Source organism: Mustela nivalis (genome assembly GCF_964662115.1).
Source record: "Mustela nivalis genome assembly, chromosome: 5".
Lineage (NCBI taxonomy): Eukaryota > Metazoa > Chordata > Mammalia > Carnivora > Mustelidae > Mustela > Mustela nivalis.
The window spans coordinates 85294008-85315960 of NC_139024.1; the positions used below are offsets into that span (position 1 = coordinate 85294008).

Consider the following 21953-nt stretch of genomic DNA (forward strand, 5'->3'; position numbering starts at 1 on the left):
CTGGCTGACTTTTTAAATTTTCTTTTTAAATAATAGTTTCAGATGATAGCATAAGGTATAGACTTATGGAATTACTACGTTGTATACCTGCATTAATTTAACAATGTAGTGTGTCAACCATATTACAAACAGCAACAAAAACATAGTTCTAGGTTTACAGAAAATTTGTCAAGATAGTACAAAGGGTTTCCATGTCCCTCATACCCAGTTTCCCTTATCATACAATTTTACCTTGGTATGGTACACATTTTCCAACTAATGAAACAATGCCGGTACATGATTATTAATTAAAGTCCATGCTTTACTTAAAGTTTCTTAGTTTTTCCCTAATGTGTTGTTCTGACCTAGGACCCCATCCAGGCTCGCAGTTTGCATTTTGTTGTCCTGTCTCTTCAGTTGCCTTTTGTCTGTGACAGTTTTTTACATTTTTCTTGTTTTTTTTTTTTTAAAGATTTTATTTATTTATTTGACAGAGAGAAATCACAAGTAGATGGAGAGGCAGGCAGAGAGATGGAGAGGGAAGCAGGCTCCCTGCTGAGCAGAGAGCCCAATGCGGGACTCGATCCCAGGACCCTGAGATCATGACCTGAGCTGAAGGCAGCGGCTTAACCCACTGAGCCACCCAGGCGCCCCATACATTTTTCTTGTTTTTGATGGCCTTGACAGTTTTAAGGAGGACTGGTCAGGTATTTTGTAGAGTGTCCCCTGGCTTTTTCCTCATGACTGGATTGGGGTTATAGGATTTTGAGAAAAAGAGCATAGAGGCTGAGTGCCTGGGTGGCTCAGGTGGTTAAGAACTGCCTTCGGCTCAAGTCATGATCCCAGGGTCCTGGGGTGGAGTCTCCTGTTGGGCTCCCTGCTCAGTGGGGAGTCTGCTTCTCCTTCTCCCTCTGTCCCTCTCCCTGATCATTCTCTCTCTCAAAGAAATGAATAAAATCTTTTAAAAAAGTCATGTGACAGTCTCATAACATCACATTAAAGATACTGACACAACCTGCCCCCCTGAACCCACCACTTCTTCCCTCCTTCCTTCCTTTCTTTCTTGATTTTATTTATTTGAGATAGAAAGCGAACATGAGAGAGAGAGAGAGAGAGCACCAGTGGGGTGAAGGGGGTGGTGGGTGAGAGAGAGGGAGAAGCAGATTCCCCACTGAGCAGGGAGCCCAAGCAGGGCTCGATCCCAGGACGCTGGGATCATGACCTGAGCCGGAGGCAGACACTTAACTGCCTGAGCCACTTACGTGCCCCACTACCTCTTTCAAAAGCTCTATTTCACATTTTCCACCTTGAGAGCTCAGTCCCTATTCCAATCCAGTCAAAGGATTGCTCCTCGGTGGCAGAGGCCAATGCCCTACTTGTGCCTCCCTGGCCTCTGTCCTGACAGTAGTGGATCTGTCTGGGAGAGGGAGGGTGGTTGAGGCCTGCGTCCTTGGCCTTACCACCCGAGTTGTGTGGTTGGAAAGGTAATCGTGTGGATGGCATGAGAAGGAACCTACCTTCAGAAGTGGGCGTGGGGTCAGAGGAAGTGGAGTCCCTTCTGGATCATGCCAGCAATCAAAGAAACTGGCTCTGGGCTGTCCTCGGGTGGAGGCTGTTCTCATGGGAGGCTGCCCACCTCTGTCCTGAGTCTGTGCTAGGACAGAGTCATTTCCCAGAGCTCCTCTGTATCCTGGCATGCCTGCTAACCTCTGATCTACCACCAACATCCCCCTCTCTCTCCCATGCCACACTCTCCCTTCCCTCTACTGCCAGCCCCTTCTTCCTACCCAGAGGGCAGGACCTGGGCTTCGTATAGTTAAACCACTCGTCTCTTGTTGCCATGGCAGTAGGTCTGCTGGCTGTCAGAGCCAGGGGAGAAGGACCAAGGAGGTGTGCTCAACAACCTTTGCTCAAAACATCCGAAAGCCATTGGCCTGAGTATCTATAGCCAACGCCACAGTACACGCAATTCATCTCCCTGGGTCAGGAGGCCTATAGAGACACACTTAGAGCAGCAAAAACAGATGGGGAAGAGGTGAGGAAACTTTCTTGCAGCCTCCCTCTGTTGGTAGAGTTCTCTCCTTACCTCCTGTTAGAGACAAGCTGAGACCTTTCCTGCTGGGACTCAGGCGTCTGGGGAAAGGGCCTCATGTGATTGAGTGAATTCGTTGCTGGCGAGTTTACCTGTTGGACCAAGAAAGAGTTTCACAGTATGACCTTTTCCCTGACACGGGAAAATGTCCTTGATGTATTTTTTAAGGTGAAAAAACCTGCTCTCAAAGTTGCTATGTACAACATGTGTGGGAGAAAAAAATTAAGCTAGACATTGCATGGCTATGATGATGGGCATCAAAATATTGTCTCTGGTTGGCGGGATTGTGGATAATGGTTGATGTATTCTTTGTTCCTTTCTGTGTTCCGCCTTCCAAATTGAGCATGTGTTCATTGTTTGTAGGTAGGAAAAAGGGTTTAAAATGCGATCTCACAATTCTCCAGAAGTCCTCTCTGCTTTTGCCTCCCCTCGTCCCCCGAAGAGATGCTACTGGAGGCAGGAGAAATCCATTGAGCTCTTCATCTACAGGAAGAGTGGCGCCCCAGCAACCCTGCATGTCTCCACACAGGGCTTGTGAGCACAGCTTCAACGGCAGCATCTCCAAGTCTTGGCAGAGTGCCCTGTGATCCTCCCCGAATTTGAGTGGTTATTCTAAGGCCATTCCCCACTTGCCTTCCTAGCTCCCCAGGAGATGGTCAGGGGACAACTGAGGGACAGTTTCTCATCACCTCCCATGTTCTGATGAGGTTTAAAGCTTTCTGCCTCGCTCCCCTCAGGGTACATTTGCAGGCTATAAAACCGCCTAGAGGCAGCATAGAATTGACTCCTCAGCAACGGGGTGCCCCATCTTCCCTATTGCAGTCATCTGGTCTGTTTTGTTTCAGTGACTTCCTGTGGGGTGGAGGACACGCAGAATGGACATTTTGGCGACACTAGTTTTCACTGTCTCTATGAGCAACACGCGGCCTAAATCCAGCTGCCTTGCCTTGACTCCCTGCGTCACCCAAAGTGACCCTCGTCATCTACTATCCAGTGACTAAACGCCCCTGGGCACCAGCAGCGGTTGATGGCCTCTCCTCGAAGCGTTCTTAACCAGAGAATGGACAGAGTGCAGGGGGTGCTGGGAACATGGATAGGAACCAATGACATTTTCAATTTTCCCAACTTCCACCTGAGATTTAGCATTTCTTTCAACAACACAATGTGGACAACAGACCATAGCAGTATATGTAGTATCAGTGACTTGTCACTGGTTAGAAAGCACAGATATTTTCATATCCTATTACTCCATTGCAGAAATCTTAAAATACTCTGTTCTTCATTACTTTGAAATTATGTTAAATATTGAGCCCACCCCCTAGATCTTATTAATACATCTGTAAAGTGGTTTACGTCTTATTATACTATGACTTTGCTTTAAGAATATTTTGATAATTTATTTCCATCTTACTGGATTTCTTTGTCATCTCATGTATTAAATTTTATCCAAATATTCTCTCTAGTGTCTAGTAACCATGGCTATTGGTAACATACTGGTTACTGCTTGGCTGTGTGTCATTGGCTAAATAACTTCTTGGGCTCTCTGCTTCCTTGTCTTTAGGATAAAGGGATCAGCTGTTCATTTCTGAGCATTCCACCAGCCACACTGGTGATTGGATAGTATGAATCTTGTCACTTCCATTATACCACAGCTGATGAATTACAGGACAATTGGAATTGGGGTTTTGTATTAGCTTCTTGTTTTACATTTATTTAGCCATTTTACTTTCATAGTATTGTAGAGAACTTCCAGGAATCTGTCTAGTAAATGTGTGAACATTTATCTATAAATATGTCTCCAGTGTAAAACTAGAAACAACCTAAACATTAAACAGTAGAAGATTAAGCAGATTAAAATAAATTCATAGGAGGGAACAATGATGGTCAATAGAATGATACAGAAAAGTATCACAGAAGAGCGGTCATGCAATGCAGTGAGACCCACAAGCAAAAGCCATTTATGATACTTGAAGACCAATATGATTCTATATTTATAAAAATAAATGGAAATGTATGCATCAGAAAAAAAGATAAAATAATCTAATCCAATAAGATAATATTGGTTATCGTTAAGTGGTGGGATTATGGTGATTTTTACTTTGTGTTTTTCTCTATTTTCCAAAATTTCTATAGCTTATATATAAATTAGAGAAATATATATTTACATATATGTACATTATGGATACAAACACACATATGACTCTAATAAAAAACAGTTGATATTGTCAATGAGGTATTACACAAAGCAACAGTGGCAAATCTGCCGGTCTGGGCACCCCTTCCGTCCCCCACCTTTCTACGTGTCAGGCCCCAGAGCACGGAGCCAGGGAGCCCCTGGCTGTGGCATTGTTACAAAGATAAGCACTTGCCTCGCGAACCAAGGCTGAGAGCACGTGGCCTGTGGGTCGAAGCCCCCACTCTTCAGCCTCTCCCCAGCCTCCCTAATATTCCCTGGGCCCTAGGAGGAGGGCGGGCTCTGGGGCAGGGAAGGGGACCTTCACTAATACCTGCAGGTTGGTGGCTTCCTCTGTCCACCACGCTTCAAACTCTTTCTGCAGCTTCACCTTGGCTTTGTCCATGAGCAGCTGCAAGTGTTCAATCTCCACCTTCAGGGCCTTTAGGCGCATGAACATTATTTTATACCTACAGTGGAATCAGGGAAGAGCCTTGAAAGTCACTGGCAGCAAGGAAAGGCCAGGAATGGAGTGTTACTGTGGGGTTTGTGTCTTAGAAGTCTGTCAGTGTCATGCTGGAACCAGGGATAGGGACCCCAGGGCAGTCCACGGAGGCCAGGGGTTGGGGACCTGGGCTTGAGACCCTCACAGAGAAGCAGACCCCATGGGCTCTGTGTATGAGATGAATGAATACCCCCTTCTTCCAGAAGGATGGCTACCATTACTGAGCACTTACTAGGGGGTAGGCATTGTTCTAGGCACTTGGCATAACAATGCATTCAGTCCTCTGCACTGTCCTGTGAAGAAGATGCTCCACTTTACAGATCTGGGGCCTGAGGCATGGAGGTCCCATAAGTTGCCCCCCCCCCCTACATAACTTGCTCTGTGGCGGGGAGACTAATAAACAGAGGGGCCAGGATGTGAGCCCCCACCATCCGGGTCTAGAAACCACAGTCTCAGCCACCTCTCTATTCCATTGGTTCACTTTGTACTGAGGACAGAAGTCACTCTACATTTATTACTGTGCGTATAGATTTGGGGCATGTGGCCGTGAAGCAGAAGTTGTCCAACGGGAACTGCGGACACAGTGTTGCTCCTGAGGACGCTGAGGTTGGGAATGCGGACCAAGGAGAAGACACAGAGTGGGGTAAAGATACAAGAAAAGTGGGTCAGAAAGAAGTGGGGAAAAACAAACAGAGTGAGGAAGGAGAGCAACAGTGGCACATCTGAGAGGCCAGCCCAAGGCTTTCTGGAAGGAGGAGGTGGGGAGGCCAGAATGCCTGGGTTTGCTCAGGGGGCACAGCTCCCTAGCCCAGCGGTGGCTCATGTAGCATTGACACCCTCAGCAACCCGAGGGCCCGGAAGGTGACTTTTTGACTCTCCCCAGAGCCTCTCTGTGGCCTGCAGGGCATAGCAAACATTGGTCAAATGCATCAATCCAGGAATGAAGGCCGAAGCTGGACTGTGGTGTTTAGTGAGATTCTGGGGCCATCCTGAGGATCAGTTATGGCCACGTGTCTGCCAATGCTGGAGGTTTCTCGCCGCTTTGTTACTGACCTCATCTTGGGAACCTAACTGGCTGCAAGAGGGTGTGAGGTGAGGAGACTCCGGAGGGAAGTGGGGGCAGATGTGCAGGCGGGAGGGAGCCCTCCATGGTCATACTTCTGGGCTCCACTAGATGGCAGCAGTAGCTAAGCCTAGTTGCTCCTGAGGGGCAGCCCAGGACCTTGGGCTGGCGGTGGGTGGGATGCCAACAAGCAAACCTCCCTATGGGCTCGAGGGCCTGGCTAGGCCTTCTGCTCCGGAGATTCCAGCCTCACGCTGCTTATGGTCCCTGCATTCCACATCTGTCTGCTCAAAGGCGGCATGCCCTCCACCTACTTGAGGACCCAACCACTGGACCTGCTTCCCAGAGCAGCTCCAGACCCAGGCTGGGGAGTGGCCACCCCGCTTGGCCTGGGCCGCTCCAGGTCATCCCCGAGGGCCCTTGCAGGCTGGGGTCAGGGTGTGTGAGGTGAAAAAAAGGGTACCTTCTCTTTTCTTCCTCCAGTTGGGATCGAAGCTTCTCTTCCAGCGAGTCTGGCATTGAAGGCAAGGCTGTGTTTTCTGAGAGGCCTGTGGAAGGGAGATGGCGATGGGTTACTCCAACAAGGCAGAATGGCAAAAGATGTGTGAGATTCAGGGCGAAAGACAGGGAAATGTGAGCCCCAAGATGAAAGGGGACTCTGTGAGGACCTTCTGGGGCCTCTGGGTGAGAGTTCAGCCCCCTCCTCTGGATGGCAATCTCTGCTTGGTTGAAAGCCTCCCAGGAGAGGCTTCCATGATGATTTCCACCGTCCCTCCCCCAGTCCAACATCTGTCGCTGGAAGAGAACCCGTCCTTACATTGCTATTAATCCTTTTACTGTGGAGTTCACTTATTTCCTCTTGAATCCTCAGGGAAGATGCAAAATAGCATTTTCCCATTCTCTGCTCCCGAGCCCCTCACAAATGGGAAGACATCACTAACCCGTCTCACATCTGTCACATCTGTCACATCTGTCCCTGTACCAGTTGAGGTGCTGAGGGTCTCTGGCCTCCAATCATGTCTCCAGTTTGTGACTTCCCTCCCAAGAGGAGGTTGCCAAGCTCGATGACACTGAGCAAGGGTAATATGCAGCCAGAGCTGAGAACAGGCTCAGACCCATGCCTGTGAGACCATGGCAAGGTCCTGATGAGGGCCGTGTTCCCAGGCATGCTGACCCCTGCTGCCGGTTACAAAGCTGCCCACTGTGGTTGGTTGCTTGTTGGAGGCCTGGCCCCTCCCTAGCCTGCTGGGCAGGCTCTATTTATCCTCCTAGCAGTCTCCGTGGCTGCTCTGCTTTTCCTAGCCTCAGAGAGGGTGTCTTGGAAGTCACACAGCTCTGCTTTTTTACTCCAAGTAGGCGAGAATCTACTTTGGGCCAGGTGCTTTCTGGACATGATCGGACTTCATCCTTCTAGTACTCATTTGAAGCATTATCATTCTCATCTGGCAGAGAAGGACACTGAGGCTCAAAGACGTTAACTTGCCCCAAGGCCATCCGGCTAACTTCAGGAAACCGGATCCAAAGCCAGCTGTGTTTGGTTGCAAGGGCCTTGGATCCAGAAATTTCTTCTGTTAACAATTCTGACAGATGGTCATCTATTTTCTGCCCAAATACTTCTAAGGGTGGGGAGCTCACTTTTTGGCACCATAGCGCATTTCATGATGGGTAGCTCTGTTTCCTTTTCCTTTGAGATCCACCCCAATCACTTCTTTCCACCTCGACTTTGGGTCTTAAGAGCGGCATAGCTTGTCTTCCTTCCTCTGATGGCTCTTTAGAGATTTTCACAATGATGACAAAAATATAATTTACCAACCATGTTTTTGGAGCTTTATTCTCAGGCTAATTCTGCCCAACTCCCTCATCAAGGACTCAGTGACATGGTTGCTTTCTGACTGACCTTAAGCATTAAGGACTAAATCTGGACATAATATTCCAGAGAGGTCTGAAAGGGACAGGGTGGAAAATGGACCTCCAACCTTTTAAAAAATGTGTGTTCTCTATTTCTCTAGCAGGTAAATAATGAACAATGACTATTATTGAATGCCTGTTGTCTGCCAAGTTCTACTGGGTACTGGGCTAGGTGCCAACTCACGTTACTGATTCTCAAAGTAACCCAGGAGGGAGGGTCTTATCATCTCACTTCAGTTAGATTCTGAGTTTCAGAGAGGGCGATGAATAACCCAAAGTCACACAGCTAATGTGCAGAGCTAGGATTTGGACTCAGATTTTTCTGTTTCCAAAGAGCTCATTGTGTAGACCAGGCATCCCCCCACCCCATGCCATTTTTGTTTTTCTGCAGTTTTGTCATTGTCATGGCCTGTCGGTTTGTCACTGGCCTCTATTAAGCTTGTGGTTCGTTTCAACACTTTCATATTTTTATGAGTGGTTGTCAAAACACATCCTATTTCAGTGCGATTGTCCTTTGACTCTAAATGCCACACTTTCAATCTATTGGGGGTTAAGCCTTCTGAGAGGTCCTTATTCTGCCATGCCTTTATTCTGTCCATTCTGTTGCCTTTTGTGCCATTATCTAACTCATTGATAAACATGCAAAGCAGATCAGGAGTCTGTCCTTTATCTTCTGGGCACTGATACTCTCTCTTCCATGAGCCAAGTGACAACTGTCTCTTGGAAAACTGACTGGATAAGTGTCTTCCTTACTCCATCTAAACATGGGAGATGCAGATACCACTCGACTTGCCAACTCAGAATGACATGTCACCTGGGCTAGTGTGATTTTTGGCCCTGATGAATTGGCTGCCTGTCTACATTGCCCATGCTCCCCCAGGCATAGGCACTGGAAGCCCCTGGAGGGCGGGGACCGGTCCTGCTGTGCATCGTATCTCCCCTGCTCTCTGTTCAGGCCCCATGTGCAGGGGACACTCAGTGCTATATGCGTGCACCAGCCCTTGCTCTCTCGGAAAAATGGTAGCTGTGATAAACCAAAGATAGTATCTTAACATCAAACTGATAATGGTAGGACTTGAAATGGACAGAATGTTTCGCTGTCTCCTAACAGTTTCAGAAATGAGCAAATCTATCTTCCGGCCTGTTGAAAAAGAAAAGCTGTGGATCTCCTTCTTCCTTTTAACACTTTTTGGCTCCGTGCCCAGGGAACCCCTGAGAAACTCAGCGAAGACCCTGCTCCACAGTGGCTGGCCGGGCAGCCCACAGATGCACTCTGTAGGAGAGGTCACGGGAGGGAGTGGGGCATGGCAGGGCCGCTGGATCAGCACAGAGACGTCTCACCCAGCCTGGAGGAGGCTGTCTCTAAGGACCTCATGCAGGGAGCCTGAGATGACCTGGTCTCCCACCTAAAGGCTGTGGTTGCCCCAGGAGGAGTGTGGAGCTCATATGCAGGAGAGGGCTCTCACCCTGCCCCATTGCTCACTGTCTTTTCATTGGGCACCTGGCAGGCTCCCCTGGCAGATCACAGTGTCTTGGAGATGCGTGGGTGTCCAGGAGCCTAGGGCAGGTAGAGCATTGTTCCGAATGCAGGTGACCCAGGAATAAGAGATGATGTCAGCTCCCGTGTGTGGGGCATGTTCTGGGTTCTATCCTCTGTACTGCCTCATTTATTCCTGTAATTCTAGCTAGCAGATATGATCATCGCTGTTTTCCAGACAGGGAGACCAAGGCTTGGGGGACCAGGTGGTTTGCTTGCACCTGCCCTAAAGCTACCAAATAGAAAAGGCAGCTTCGAATGCAAGGCTGGTCATTCATTCACTCATGTAACAAATGGGCTGCCTCCACAAGGGGCAGTCTGCTGGGGAATGTGGACATTGAACCAACGAAAAACTGAGCTGACATAATGCCAGGGGCTGAAGGGCACCACGAGGAGAGAAAGCTGGATAAAGGGTGGAGGGCTGCGATGTTAGGTAGAGTGGTCGGGGAGGCATCTCTGAGGAGGGGGCAAATACCTGAATGAAAGGAAGGAACAAGCATGCAGAAATCAGGACAGAGAGTATAGCAGGGGGTGCAAAGGGCCTGAGATACATCTGCTTGGTGCTTCTGAGGAACTGTGAAAAGGCCGGGGTGTCTGGGAAAGTTGGTAGGGCAGAGGGGTGGAAGCTGAGGTCAGATCACATAGGACCTGTAGGCCCTGATAAGGATCTTAGCTTTGAGAGAGTCAGAGGCTAGAGCATTTTGAGGACAGAAATGGCTCCATCTATTCCTTTGATAGCTAAGCCAAGCAGTTTTTTGCTGATCAAGAAAAGCTGCCCCAAACTAAAGAATGGTCCTTGTGAGTTGGTGCCAGGATGCTGTAAGCCTATTGAAAAAATGTGGGAAAGAAAGCTGGGGCAAGGGACCTCGGGCAGCCAGAATGAGGGCACAACATATCCCCAAGACACAAGCTGTCCATGTTGTCATGGCAACCAATGGGTTATTGCCAAAGGTGATGTCTACTTAGTGAAATGCATTGTAACCCCAGCAGGAGACAGCCCCTGGCTGCTTCTGATGCTTCCTGAGGTTGGGCTTATCAGTCTTGTCTGAAGAGAAAGAGGGGCTGGGAACTGAAAGGAAAGGGAACAAAAAGCGGCTGAACAAGAACAGAGGAAGAGGGAGTAACTGAAGGGCATTCGGGCTTTGTAGGTCTCCGTGCCCACTGGGACTGGGGCCAGGGACAGAGCCTCCAGTCACCTGACAGGAGGCACCGGGGGCCATCCTTTCAACCACAGGATTCTGGCTGGGACAGGAACACAGGGGGTCGTAGTCCTGAGTGGCCTACGAGGTGACACAGTGACTCTGCTCAGGCAGCCGGCTCCAAAGCAATACAAAAGAAAGAAAGAAGGGTTTCATTCCAGCAGGCGCAGATCTGAATGTCACACAAGGAGGGAGCCCTGAGTGGTTGAACAGTGTATGAAACTTCAAACAGGGCACCCCCCCGTCCCAGGCTGGCCCTGTGTCTGATGTGTCAGGTGTTCGGGAACCAGCAGCACCAGGACAAGTGAGGCCTCTGCTGGGCAGGCCGGCCTCTGGTGGGCCCCCTCCTACCTGGTGGGATCTTGGGACACTGAAAAGATCATTAGACACTGAAAAGATCTTCCTGCTTCCCCACACCTTCCTCATGCACCCCAAACTCTCCTACAGTTCTTCAGTGTCTGAAATGTGCAGAATTTTATTTTTTTTGGTTTAGTGGCTCTCTATTGGATGTGCACATGAGAGGCTGGTAAAAGTACAGAGAGAGTGGGGCCCTGCACTACACCTACTGAACTAGAATTTTCCAGGAGCTTCCTCAGAGACGCAGATGCTCAGCTCTGGTTAAGAACACTGCTCCAGGTTTTGAGACCAGGTTCAATGCAACAGTTCCATGCAAGCGTTACAAGGAACAAAGAATCTGCAGTGGCTTAGATGGCACAGTATACGGGGCTAGTGTGTCCATTTGCCCCCATCTGCTTTCCAGACTTTTGGGAGCCCCATTGGGGAAGAGGGGCCCAAGCGTTTCCAGCAAGGAAGACGACACACTCTTTGTAGGGCTGGAGCTGCTTGCACTTGACTCTTGTAAAGGGTAGACAAAATGTGAGCTGTGAGATCCCCGACCAGGCTCCTATGTGGGTCAGATACTTCCTGCGTCTTATCTTATATAATCTTCACGACCCCCCACTACAGATGGGGAAACCGAGCTCTGATGGGGTAATAATCCACCCAGGATCACACTGCTAGTCAGTAGAACTGGAGTCAGGACACAGCTCTGTCTCACTTCAAAGCTGGTACTTTCTCCTCTGGAAGTGATTCTGATAATGAAGGAAGCCATGGGGCAGATCATTGACATCAGTATTGACTTGTCCTTGGTATTTGAAGGCAATGCCCTTTTTCCATGAATGCCCTTCATATCTGGGGGCTGGGGCTGAAAGAAAGCCTCAGCCTCTCCTCGAGTGCTGACCTGTGAAGACGGGCCTTTACTAACCAAAACCATGGCCTGCAGCCTGATCTCACTTGGTATTTGCTGCTCACCTGCTGGGTGTGAGTTGTCCTTGTTGGAATTGGCGCCTTTCCCAAGTTTAGTTGCTGGAATACTCAAAGCCAGTCTGCTCATCTCCTAGACTTGGTGCTAGGGATCCTAAGGAAGGCAATAATGAAATTTCCAACTGGGCACCAGAGCCAAAAGGGCCCCCGAGGGCTTCTGGAGGCTTCTGTAGAGCAAAAGCTACAGGGTCCAACATGCAGTTGCTGGTCCAGTGCCCTGCGTGGAAGGAAGCCATGAGTTCTGTGGCTCTACCATGACCAATAAGACCTCAGGGCCAGGGAGGTGTTCTAGCTCATCTCCTCAGCTGTCCAATAGTGATTCATTTGCTGAACACCCACTCTGGGCCTTTTGGGGCTAAACCATCTCATAGAGCCATAGATCACTCAGCCTCACCTGTTTGAGAGGTCAACGTGTCTATTCTTACAGAGATTGATGGTGTCACTAGCTCAATTACTACAATGGTCAGCGGCTCAGAGGCAAAGATTCTGGCTTTCCAATCGGACCATTTCCTGTTAATGGCTCAAATTTATTGTCAGCTGGGGTGATCACGCACTGACAAGTGCTCAGAGCCACCATCCATCTTGGTGTTGATTTTGTAACACCTTAGCTGCCTGTGGCACTCTCAGGCTTAAGGGTGTGATGAATATCCTGAGGACCGATAATTTCTTGGGCACACTCACCCCTACAGACACAGGCCCACAGTCACTCAGCTCCTCCAGAGAGCAGCCATGCTTTTGGACAACTGGAACTGTTGGGTAAGCCTTTTTAGAACAAAATGCAGACATACACACTCCCTGAGAAGGCTGCTGTCTCCCGCTGCTCGAGTAACCTCCCCTGTTCTACTCTGGGCTTCTCTGCCCAAGATCTGCTGGCTCTGGGACGGCGGCCCCTCTCCTGCCTTGGTTTCTTCTCTCCTTCTGTGTTCCCTGTCGGGGGAGGTGAACTGCTCAGAGAGTCAGTGTGCAGCAGAGTTGGTGTGGACTTGCAGGTACATCCCGGGAGCATACTGCAGACACAGGAAAGACATTTCTATTGCCATTACTTGCTTAAGCTTGGCACCGGGTCCTTTCCATGTTCACCTCTGTTCAAAGAGGAGCTCCTCTCTCTCCACCGTCCTTTCTGTTGGAGCCCCAGATCCATCTGTGGTTTGCAGTCAGTGTTCTCTGGCTGCGACCACTCAGAGCCTGGCATGGTGTCTCTCCTTTGGAGGGTCCGGATGCTGCTCCCACCTGCTTACTGGCTCATCGAAGCTCCCCACTCCTCAGAAGCAAGCTCATATTTCGGAACATAGGATTTCTCTCAAAACCCAAGTCCCTTGGTGAGTCTACTGTCTGTCATTGCAGCCTCCCTGACCAGTGGTGTCCTCAGTCTGAGTGGCTTTTCCAACAGAAGTTAGCAAGAAGTTGGCATCCCTAAAACTCAGTCACATCTTTGTCACACTGGAACAAGCCAGTCTGGAGCATTCTCAGGACACATGCAGATTTTCTCATGCCTCTAACAGTAAGCATGGGCCTTCCTCCTCTAAAAACCCCTAATGATGATGGTTTGCAGGATTTAGTTCAACTCGGTTGATTGGCTTAAAAGAGACGTTTTAGGACTTTTAGGAATTGAGTTGAGGATCCTTAATAAAACCATCTCCTGCCACTTTGAGGAAACTTATCTGCTACTAGCCAATTTGTAAATCATCTGTTCTTTTCCAAAAAGTTTATTACACACTAGAGTCAGAAGTGAGTTCTAAGATGGACCACACAGTCAAGCTGGCACATTTTCAAAGTACGATGGCAAGAGCTTGCAAGACAACCAAAATACCCCACATCGAGACAAGGGCCAAAAGAAATTTTTTGGAAAGAATTTCTCTAAAGAAAGTTGGCAGATTGCTTTAAGTCTGCCTTACCTTCTTCATGGGGGGCGGTGTGTGTGGAGGTCCTTCTCCCTCCCTCAAAGGTCTTGAGGGGGTTTGAAGATGCTCGGAAAGATTGGTTAGAATCCTCAGGAATCTGTGCATGTGTGTGGGGTGTGCTCTGTGTGTGTGTGTGTGTGTGTGTGTGTATACATGCACAGTGGACAGAAATCTGATTCCCATTCAAAAACTCTCTAGCAGGGCATAGGCTGACATGCTGGGAGCAAGACCAGAGCTGCAGCTGTGCTCCTGTGGAAACAATGTGAGGTGTAAATACTCCCATTATAGCTGATTTCAAGCTACCAACATGATGTTCCTGAATTCGGGGCTGAGAAGAGATGTACACGGTCAACTCTCACGAGCCAATATAAGCTGGCTCTGCACACCACTTACACCCTCTAGCACACACTTAAAACTCATATCAGTTTTTTTTTTTTCAGTGCAAAAATCTCAGATCCTTTTTAGTGGGACAAGTCAGAAGGGCAATGGGACCTGGGTAGAAAGAAACGTGGCAGTGGACCACAGAATGCTTGTGGGCTGAGTCCTGTACCTATCTATTTTTCTCCCCTAAGTTCCCCCCTCCATCTTCTTCTACTCTTCTGCTACTTGCCCTGGGAAGCTGGCTGGTGGAACAATGGGCTCCCTTACCCCTCACCTCTGGCTGGGCTCAGCCAATGGTGAGCATGGGCAAGTGACTGGAAGTGGGGGAGGGGAGAGAGGTTGAGGGGCCATGAGTTGGATGCACTGCTTGACTGAAGGTCACAGCTCCTATCAGATGGCCTGAGCCTTTCTGCACAGCCCTTTCTGTCTTTGGGTTCAGGTAACTGCTCACTCTTCTTGCCCCCTCAGGTCTAGGGGCAGCAATGTTTCCTGTCCTGCTGGTTATGACCTCTGCATTTCCCTGTACTCTGCTAAGACCTTTGTTAATAGGTTTTTATTCAACTCTCTTTACAACATCTAATTTGATTTTTTTTTTTTTTTTTTTTTGAGAAAGAAAGAGTGCAAGCAGGAGGAAGGGACAGAGGGAGAAAATCTTAAGCTGGCACCACAGAGCTGGAGATAGGCTCGATCTCCTATCTCTGAGATTATGACCTGATCTGAAATCAGGACACCTCACTGACTGAGCCACCCAGGTGCCTCACATAATTTGATTATTGATTTGAGTAATCTGTTTTGTGTTTAGAACCTGACCCATAAGGCTCAAAGTGGGTAAGCAAATATCCAATCAGGTACATTCCATCAGGTCAAGGGACCTGCTGCTGAGGGACCTCCAGGGACACAAGAAGGTACTCAAAGTGAGGAGGAGTCAGCTTGGAACATCTGCCTGGCCCAGAGAGCACAAAGCCATGTTACAGAGTACCAGTCAAGTAACAACTTTACCAACTGCTCTTCCTCCTTCTCTCCAACTCCTTCTTGGGAGTCAAGGGAAATTGAGCTCATCAGACTGAGGAAGGAAGTGTCTTAGAAAGAGAAGGAGCTGATTGTATCCCTTTCCTCCCAGGATACCCCATTCTTCCAGGAATACCTCCTCCTGAATTCGGAGTTAGCCTTAGCTGGGGAAAAGGAGAGAAGTCTTAGCATTATGTGAAATTTGAATTGTTGAGACTGTAGTTAAAATATAAAATGACCAATATTTTTTGGTACTTGTTTGTTTTGTTTGTAATTAGCAATGAAAGAGCAATTGAGTTACTGAGCTGTCCAGTAACCAGGGCAGAGGCCAAACTGTCACAACTGTGAGGACTTAAAGAGATGGTAGAAGAACAACAGAAGGTGGTCTTACAAGCACTTCCCCCGCATTGCTCAGTGGGTCAGGCACACCTTCTTTAGCTATGAAGTCCCTCCTAGAGGACACAAGGTACTTAGAGAAGGGAATAAGAAGTGGCAAATTTTCTGTTCCCATCTTTAAGTGAAATGCTCCTGACACAAACGGTAGTGAGGAAATGAAGGTTAATCAGAACTGAATAGGGATTTGGGTTTTATAACCACCGCTATTATGGGGATTCCACTAAACAGTAATTGTTTGATCTCGGAATCCTCGGAATCTAATCCTTCATCAAGTTCTGGAAATTATTATAAACCATTTCAAACATAAAAATGTTTAGAGAATGATATAAATAACACCCACATACCGCCTCCATGTTTTGAAAAATCCCTATAGTACGCCATAGGTGCCTCCATGTGTGTGCATATGTGTTGAACAAGAACGGTGCAGAGCTGGGAGAGGCCTCCGTAGCCCTCCTTCCCATCCACTCTCCCTGACCCCCAAAGATAACACTGTCCTGATTGTACTGCAGACCTCCCCTTCCTCCTGGCACTCTCTTACCCTGTATCTCGAACATCCCTTAAAATTACTTCATTACTTAGCTATTTTTTGACCTAAGGGGAGGTGACAGAGGGGCTCTATTTGTAAGTATTTGTTGGATTGTACATCTGTACATATGTTTTATGCATTTTTCTGTACTTACATTATCTTGCACCATAACACAAAGCTCCCACTCGCCTCCCCCCATACACAATATCAGCAATTTTAGAATTTACATAAAATGGCATCATTCCACAATATCCTTCAGCAATTTTCTTTCTTGCAATCATCATTGTGTTTCCGAGATTTATTCATATTGCTACATGTAGTTCTAGTTTATTCATCTTTAATTCTCTATGATGTTCTATTATATGAATATGAATTATATGAATATATCATAGTCCTAGATCATTTATCTACCTGCCTACTCGGGGGACCTTTGGGTTATCTTCTGTCTTGTTTGTTGGTTTGTTTGGCTGTTTGCTATAAGAATGATGCTGGTTTCCTGTTGGTAGGTCTTCCCCAAACTCAAACTCATGATCAGCTTCTTTGGGGAAATGAGTGAGCTTTTGGGGAAATGAATCTTACTTAGCTCCATTACTATGCAACAGAATTGTTCCTAGGGAACCCCAAGACCTTTCTTGGGCTGGTACTTGCCAAGAACAAATGGTGATTTTTATCACCATATCTAGCTGACTTATGTCAGTTAGAGGGGCCAGCCATGATACATTTTAGCCTACCAGATGACATCAAGAGGTTAGAATTTTGTCTTCTATATATTTGACTGGTTATATGTTTATTATCTGTTATATATGTTGTATATGTTTGTAATATATTATATATTTGGATATGATTGTCTCTATGTTTGTTTGTGTAACCCCCAAATTTATATGTTGAAATCAAATCCCCAATGTGATGGTATTCAGAGATGAGGCCTTTGGAAGGTAATCAGGTCATGGGGGTGGAGCCCTCATGAAGGGGATTAGTGCCTTTATAAAAAGAGTTCAGAGAGCTAGCTCACCCCTGTTCTGCCATGTGAGGACACAATGAGAAGCTGGCAGGGTGCGACCCAGAGGAGGGCCTTTACTAGAACGACTATGCTGTCACACTAATTTCCAGCTTCAAGCCTCTGGAATTGTAAAAAAATAAATTCCTGTTGTTCATCGTGCAACTGGCCTACAGTACTTCGTTAAAGCAGCCCCAACTAACTAGGACATTGGTCAAATGCCTAATTAATTCAAAGTATCATACATGGTTCCTGCACATTTACATGATGAATAAAACTGCCCTGGCAACTGGTGAGAGGACCATCCTTAATCAGTGCTCAATGGGAGAGACAGTGACTGTATTTTTTCAGGGTAGAGTGATTAATGGGGCCTGTGAGCATATGTGGGTGGAGGGATGTGGTGAATGCAGAAATGTGGCGACCTTCACCAGTTATGCCAACTGGTGCTGTTGGCCCAGAGCTGTGGTCGGTTCTGCAGCTGGGGACTGTGTCTGCTGCCTAGGCATCTGGTTGTCTGGTTCCTGGCACTCAGAGATAGGTTCCATGTAGATTTGCTGAGCATCTACTCTGTCCTCAACTCTGTCACACACGCATTTCACCTGGTACTCAGACCAGCCCTGGGGAACAGATATTCTTCTCTTATAGACAAGGAAATGGAAAGTCAGGAAGGTTGATGGACCAAGGTCACATGACTAGCAAAGGGTAGAGGCATGATACAATCAGGTCCCTCCTGATTCCAAGATGAGTGTTCTTTTTAACTATACCACAGCTGTAGTTCAAGGCCGGCACTAGGGCTGATGCCCAGAGCTTCCTTCTGTTCTCCAGAATGGCTGGTGGGGAAGTCTGGAACTACCCAAAGGGACTGGAGCCTTGGAAATTGGGAACTCGGCAAGGAATTGGGGTGGGAACTCTGCAGGCTCCAACTTGAGCCTGGAAGTCTGGCCAAATTTGGCCTCATGTCACAGAAGCTAGTCCTGTATTCACAAGCTACTGTGTATTAGGATTGACTCAGGTGGACAGAATTTATCACTGTTCTCTTACAGAGCCAACTGAATCCTTCTGGAACCAACTGTGATGTCATCTCAACCTCTGGGACTGCTGCTTCCTTTACATTCTGCCTTACTCCAGGGGTTCACATTTTGATCATTCCTTTCTGAGAGGAAGAAGACACCTATAATCCAAGCCTTCATGTATCTTTTCACCCAGGCTACCTTTCCTGCATGTCTTAAGGAAGTGTGCATTCACAAAGAGGTAAAATCATGGCATCTGAGGGCTGAGGAGTGTTAGATTTGTTTATTCATTCAATAGGCAACCAGCAAACGCCAGCTCAGTTTCAGGATGTGCTGGGCACAGGATGTCAGTTAGTCTGACCACCTCATATTATGGATGCTGGAATCTTGGTGCAGAGCAAACCTTCATGGAGGACCTACTGTGGGCCTACCACTGTGCCCAGTGTTGGGGAAATAAAGATCCTCTGTCCAGTGGGGGAAATGAAAAAAAAGGCTGATTAGTTATCACACAATGTGATAAGTCCTATCACAGAGGTACAAGCAGAATTCTGTGTGAATCCAGAGGACACTCAGAGAGTTCTGGGGAGGGGAACTGGGTATCTGCCTCTGGAAATATCTTGGAGCCACAGGTTTGAAGCAAGATGTGTTAAAAGCTGCAGAGCCCCCCCCCTTTTTTTCTTCAAACAAAGGCTTCATGGCAAAAAGAGAAATAGCAGTTGCTTTGGTTGAATCACGGTGGGCAAAAATCCTGGGGTCTTGCCATTTGCCTCTCTCCCCTTCGCCTCATGCTCCCCAAAAGCACATAGGTCCCAGAGAACTCATTCTGAAAACCACTGAGCTAGAGAATGCAGGGAGGCCCCTCTAGTTCCATGCCAATCAGTGGGTCCTCCCCACAGCCTGGACTTCCTGGTTTCACACGCTGTCTGGATCATCGGAGGTGCTCAGTGAAGTCTGATATAGAAATGGATGACTCTCACGTTTGTTATCCCCAGGAACAGAATTCCAAAAAAGTAGTGCCAGATTCAGTCTTTAACGACAGTTCAGAGGGGCAGAGGGATGGCAGGGCCCTCCTCTGGAGAGTGGTGGAGATGGCTCAAGAGGCCACTGTGAAAATTCTGTTCGGGAGAAGAGAACCCCTCGGCAGACTAAGCTGGAACAACATGGTAGAATAGGCTGCCTCTGGCCTCAGTGGCTCTCCCAACCCTCCTCAAGTCCCCTGCTGGGGACGAGGAGCTGTCACTGCCCCATTTTCAGGGTCAGGGAGCACACACCACCCAAGGAGCAATCCAAGGGTCCATGTGGCACTGCAGCCACAACAGACTGTTCTTGGGGGCTTCTCCAGGATCTCTGCTCCTGGGGTGCTGAGAGGGATGGGGGAGGGGAGAGGAAGACTAGTGTTCAAGAGGCTAGTATTTGGGGTGGGGGTAAACTCAGGATGCCATTTGGAACCTGCCAATGCCATGTTCATGAATTTTTATTTATGAGTCATTATTATTTTTATCTTCTGTAACAGTATATAAAAAAACATGCCTACACATAGAGGTAATGGAATGTTCCAGTAGGTTATGTTTTCACAGACGCTGGGTCAAGGGATAAATGCAGAGAAAGGTGTGGTGTTACCCAACATGGACAGCTTGTGTGGGGCACATCTGTGAGCTTCTCAAGGGCAGTGATCTCCCACTTCCATCAACCACAGAACAAAAGAATGGATTGACCACCTACTCACAAAGGACTGGGCCAGTGCTCAGGACAAATGGTCAGTGTGCCACTCCCCGGGACAGCATCATATCTCAGGGGGTGAGGTTGCCAACAGATTTACTCAGATAGCCAGACATCCTGGAGACCCTCCCTGAGCTTGGGCCAGAAGCCTGTGTGCCCAGAGGAACAGCTATCGTAGGGCAAGTAGGCAAGGGGCTGGGGGTGGTGTGGTACAGATTATTTACTCATCAGTGAGTCAGAAATGCTGAAGGATTGGAATGGCTGCTTGGGGGCTTTTTTTTTTCTTAAAAGGCCTCTTTGATCAAACATTCCTTGCCAAAATGATCAGATTCAAGGCTCTCAGTCAACTGGCCCAACTCCCCATTTTAGATTTTTGCCTCCACTATTTCAAATAACTTCTCAAGAAAGTCCTCTCACTCTACTCCTGACACACAAAAACACATACCCCACACAAAACATACAGCCCCCACATAACCGCACACACACATACCCTCACATACCAACGGCACACCATATACACACACACCACACACGCCAGACCTGCACACACACACTACACACACACACACACACACACACACACACACGACAACTACCTCCCCACTCCGCTCTGAAGTTCTGAATCCTGCCCGTTCTTCATGGTTTGGCCTAGACCTGTGGCCTTGGTGACAACTGCTGGGGGTCACTCCCTCGGGGAAGTTCCCAGAGCTCTCATGGCCTGGCTCTCTCACCTGACACATTTCATATACTGCTAGTACCATGTGTCATAGATCTGAATCACTGGCATTTGGTAGAGTTTGGACTGTGAGCAAAGCAAGAGCTTGTCGCTGACCAAATATTGCTCAAAACAGACACTTAAGAGAGAGGCCATGGCCCACCTTCCTGGGGCTGGCTTTTCCTGGTTTTATTCCTGCTCTGTGCAACCATCAGAAAGCAGAACACCTGCAGCAGAGGCCCTCAGCCGCTCACATAAATGTTTTCGATGAGTTATGCTTTAATGTCAGGCCTCTTGCTTTTATTGAGGGTCGATATAAGAATCATCTGGTAGAACAACATTTCGGTATCTTTTTAAGTCTGCGGCTGAAGACATTGTTCACTGTGTCACTCAGTGCCTTTTAATAAGAATCTGCCCAATAAATTCTGGTTTGTGTTTCGTTCCAGGAAGAAATTTCATTTCTGCAGATAAATTAATTGGTACGCTTCCTGTTGTCAGAAAATGAAAACTATGTAATACTGGGTGCTTCTCGTTTTGCTTAGTGACTAGATAAGAGGGAGTCAAATTTATTGCTCCTGTATTGTGATCAGCTCAGCTGTGGGGTCCAAAAGCACTTACTCCTTCTACTTCTTTTAAATGGGCTTATTTTATTTTATGTTCAAATGCCTCATTATACTTTTGCAAGATATGTGAGTCTGGCAGTCATCTGGAGAAGCACTGATTCGCCCTATTTATCACCTGCACTGGCTGCGAGGGGTACAAAGATTAATTCGAACCACCCAGCTTTCCAGGAGCTCATGTTTCAGCATGGAGAATACAGCTATGGAAAATATACATTACAAAAAAAGGCTGATGCCTTTTGGAGGTGTGTGAGGTTAGAGGACAAAGCAGGCTTGGGGAAAAGGGGCCAGGCAAGGCTTCATGGCGGAGGCCGAGGCTGAACTGGTTTGGGGCTACAGTGGGATGAGCACAGTGAATAGCATAATATGTGTAATTAAATACAAAATTGGATAAAGAGTTACCTTTTTATGTGTATTTCCCCTTAAGCTGGCTAGAGTAGAAACCCTCTGAGAGTGGACCTTGTATCTCTGTCCCTCTGTGAATGCTACGATGCCCTTCACAGGGCTGAGGGCAACATGGTACGGGGTTTACCGCACAGGCTCTGGACATGCGTGTCCATTTGCATCCCTGAGCTGAGCCAAGTTAGGCAGGTTCACATAACCCCTTTGGGATTTATCTGTAAAGTGTGGGTAACAGTAAAGTCTCCCTCATGGGGGTTTGAGGAACATTAAAGAAGAAGCTACACATAGAGAGCTTAGATCCACGCCGAGCACACACCAGGTTCTCAAGGAACATTAGCTGACCAGCCTCGTCTGCGTTACCGACAACATTAAACTGTTCAGGGCGGCCAGTACAATGAAATGGGAGAACAACACACAACTAAATGAAGCAAAGCCTGCTCAACCCAACCTGCTGAATCTAGTTCAATCAATACCAGTTCCAAATGAGGCCTGGTTAAAA

General features: G+C 47.7%; 1 protein-coding gene across 9 annotated transcripts in view; it reads right to left on the reverse strand.

The window, feature by feature from the left end:
* The window catches only part of KIF6 (kinesin family member 6), a 521280-nt gene that overhangs the window by 16127 nt on the left and 483200 nt on the right, over window positions 1-21953 (reverse strand). For all 9 annotated transcript variants that reach the window (XM_082731109.1, XM_082731108.1, XM_082731114.1 and 6 more), the window contains 3 exons: window positions 6276-6360; window positions 4579-4714; window positions 2066-2163 (listed from right to left, as the gene is read on the reverse strand). In XM_082731109.1, coding sequence (XP_082587235.1) covers window positions 2066-2163; window positions 4579-4714; window positions 6276-6360 — 319 coding nt within the window. The remainder of the gene's footprint in view (window positions 1-2065; window positions 2164-4578; window positions 4715-6275; window positions 6361-21953) is intronic.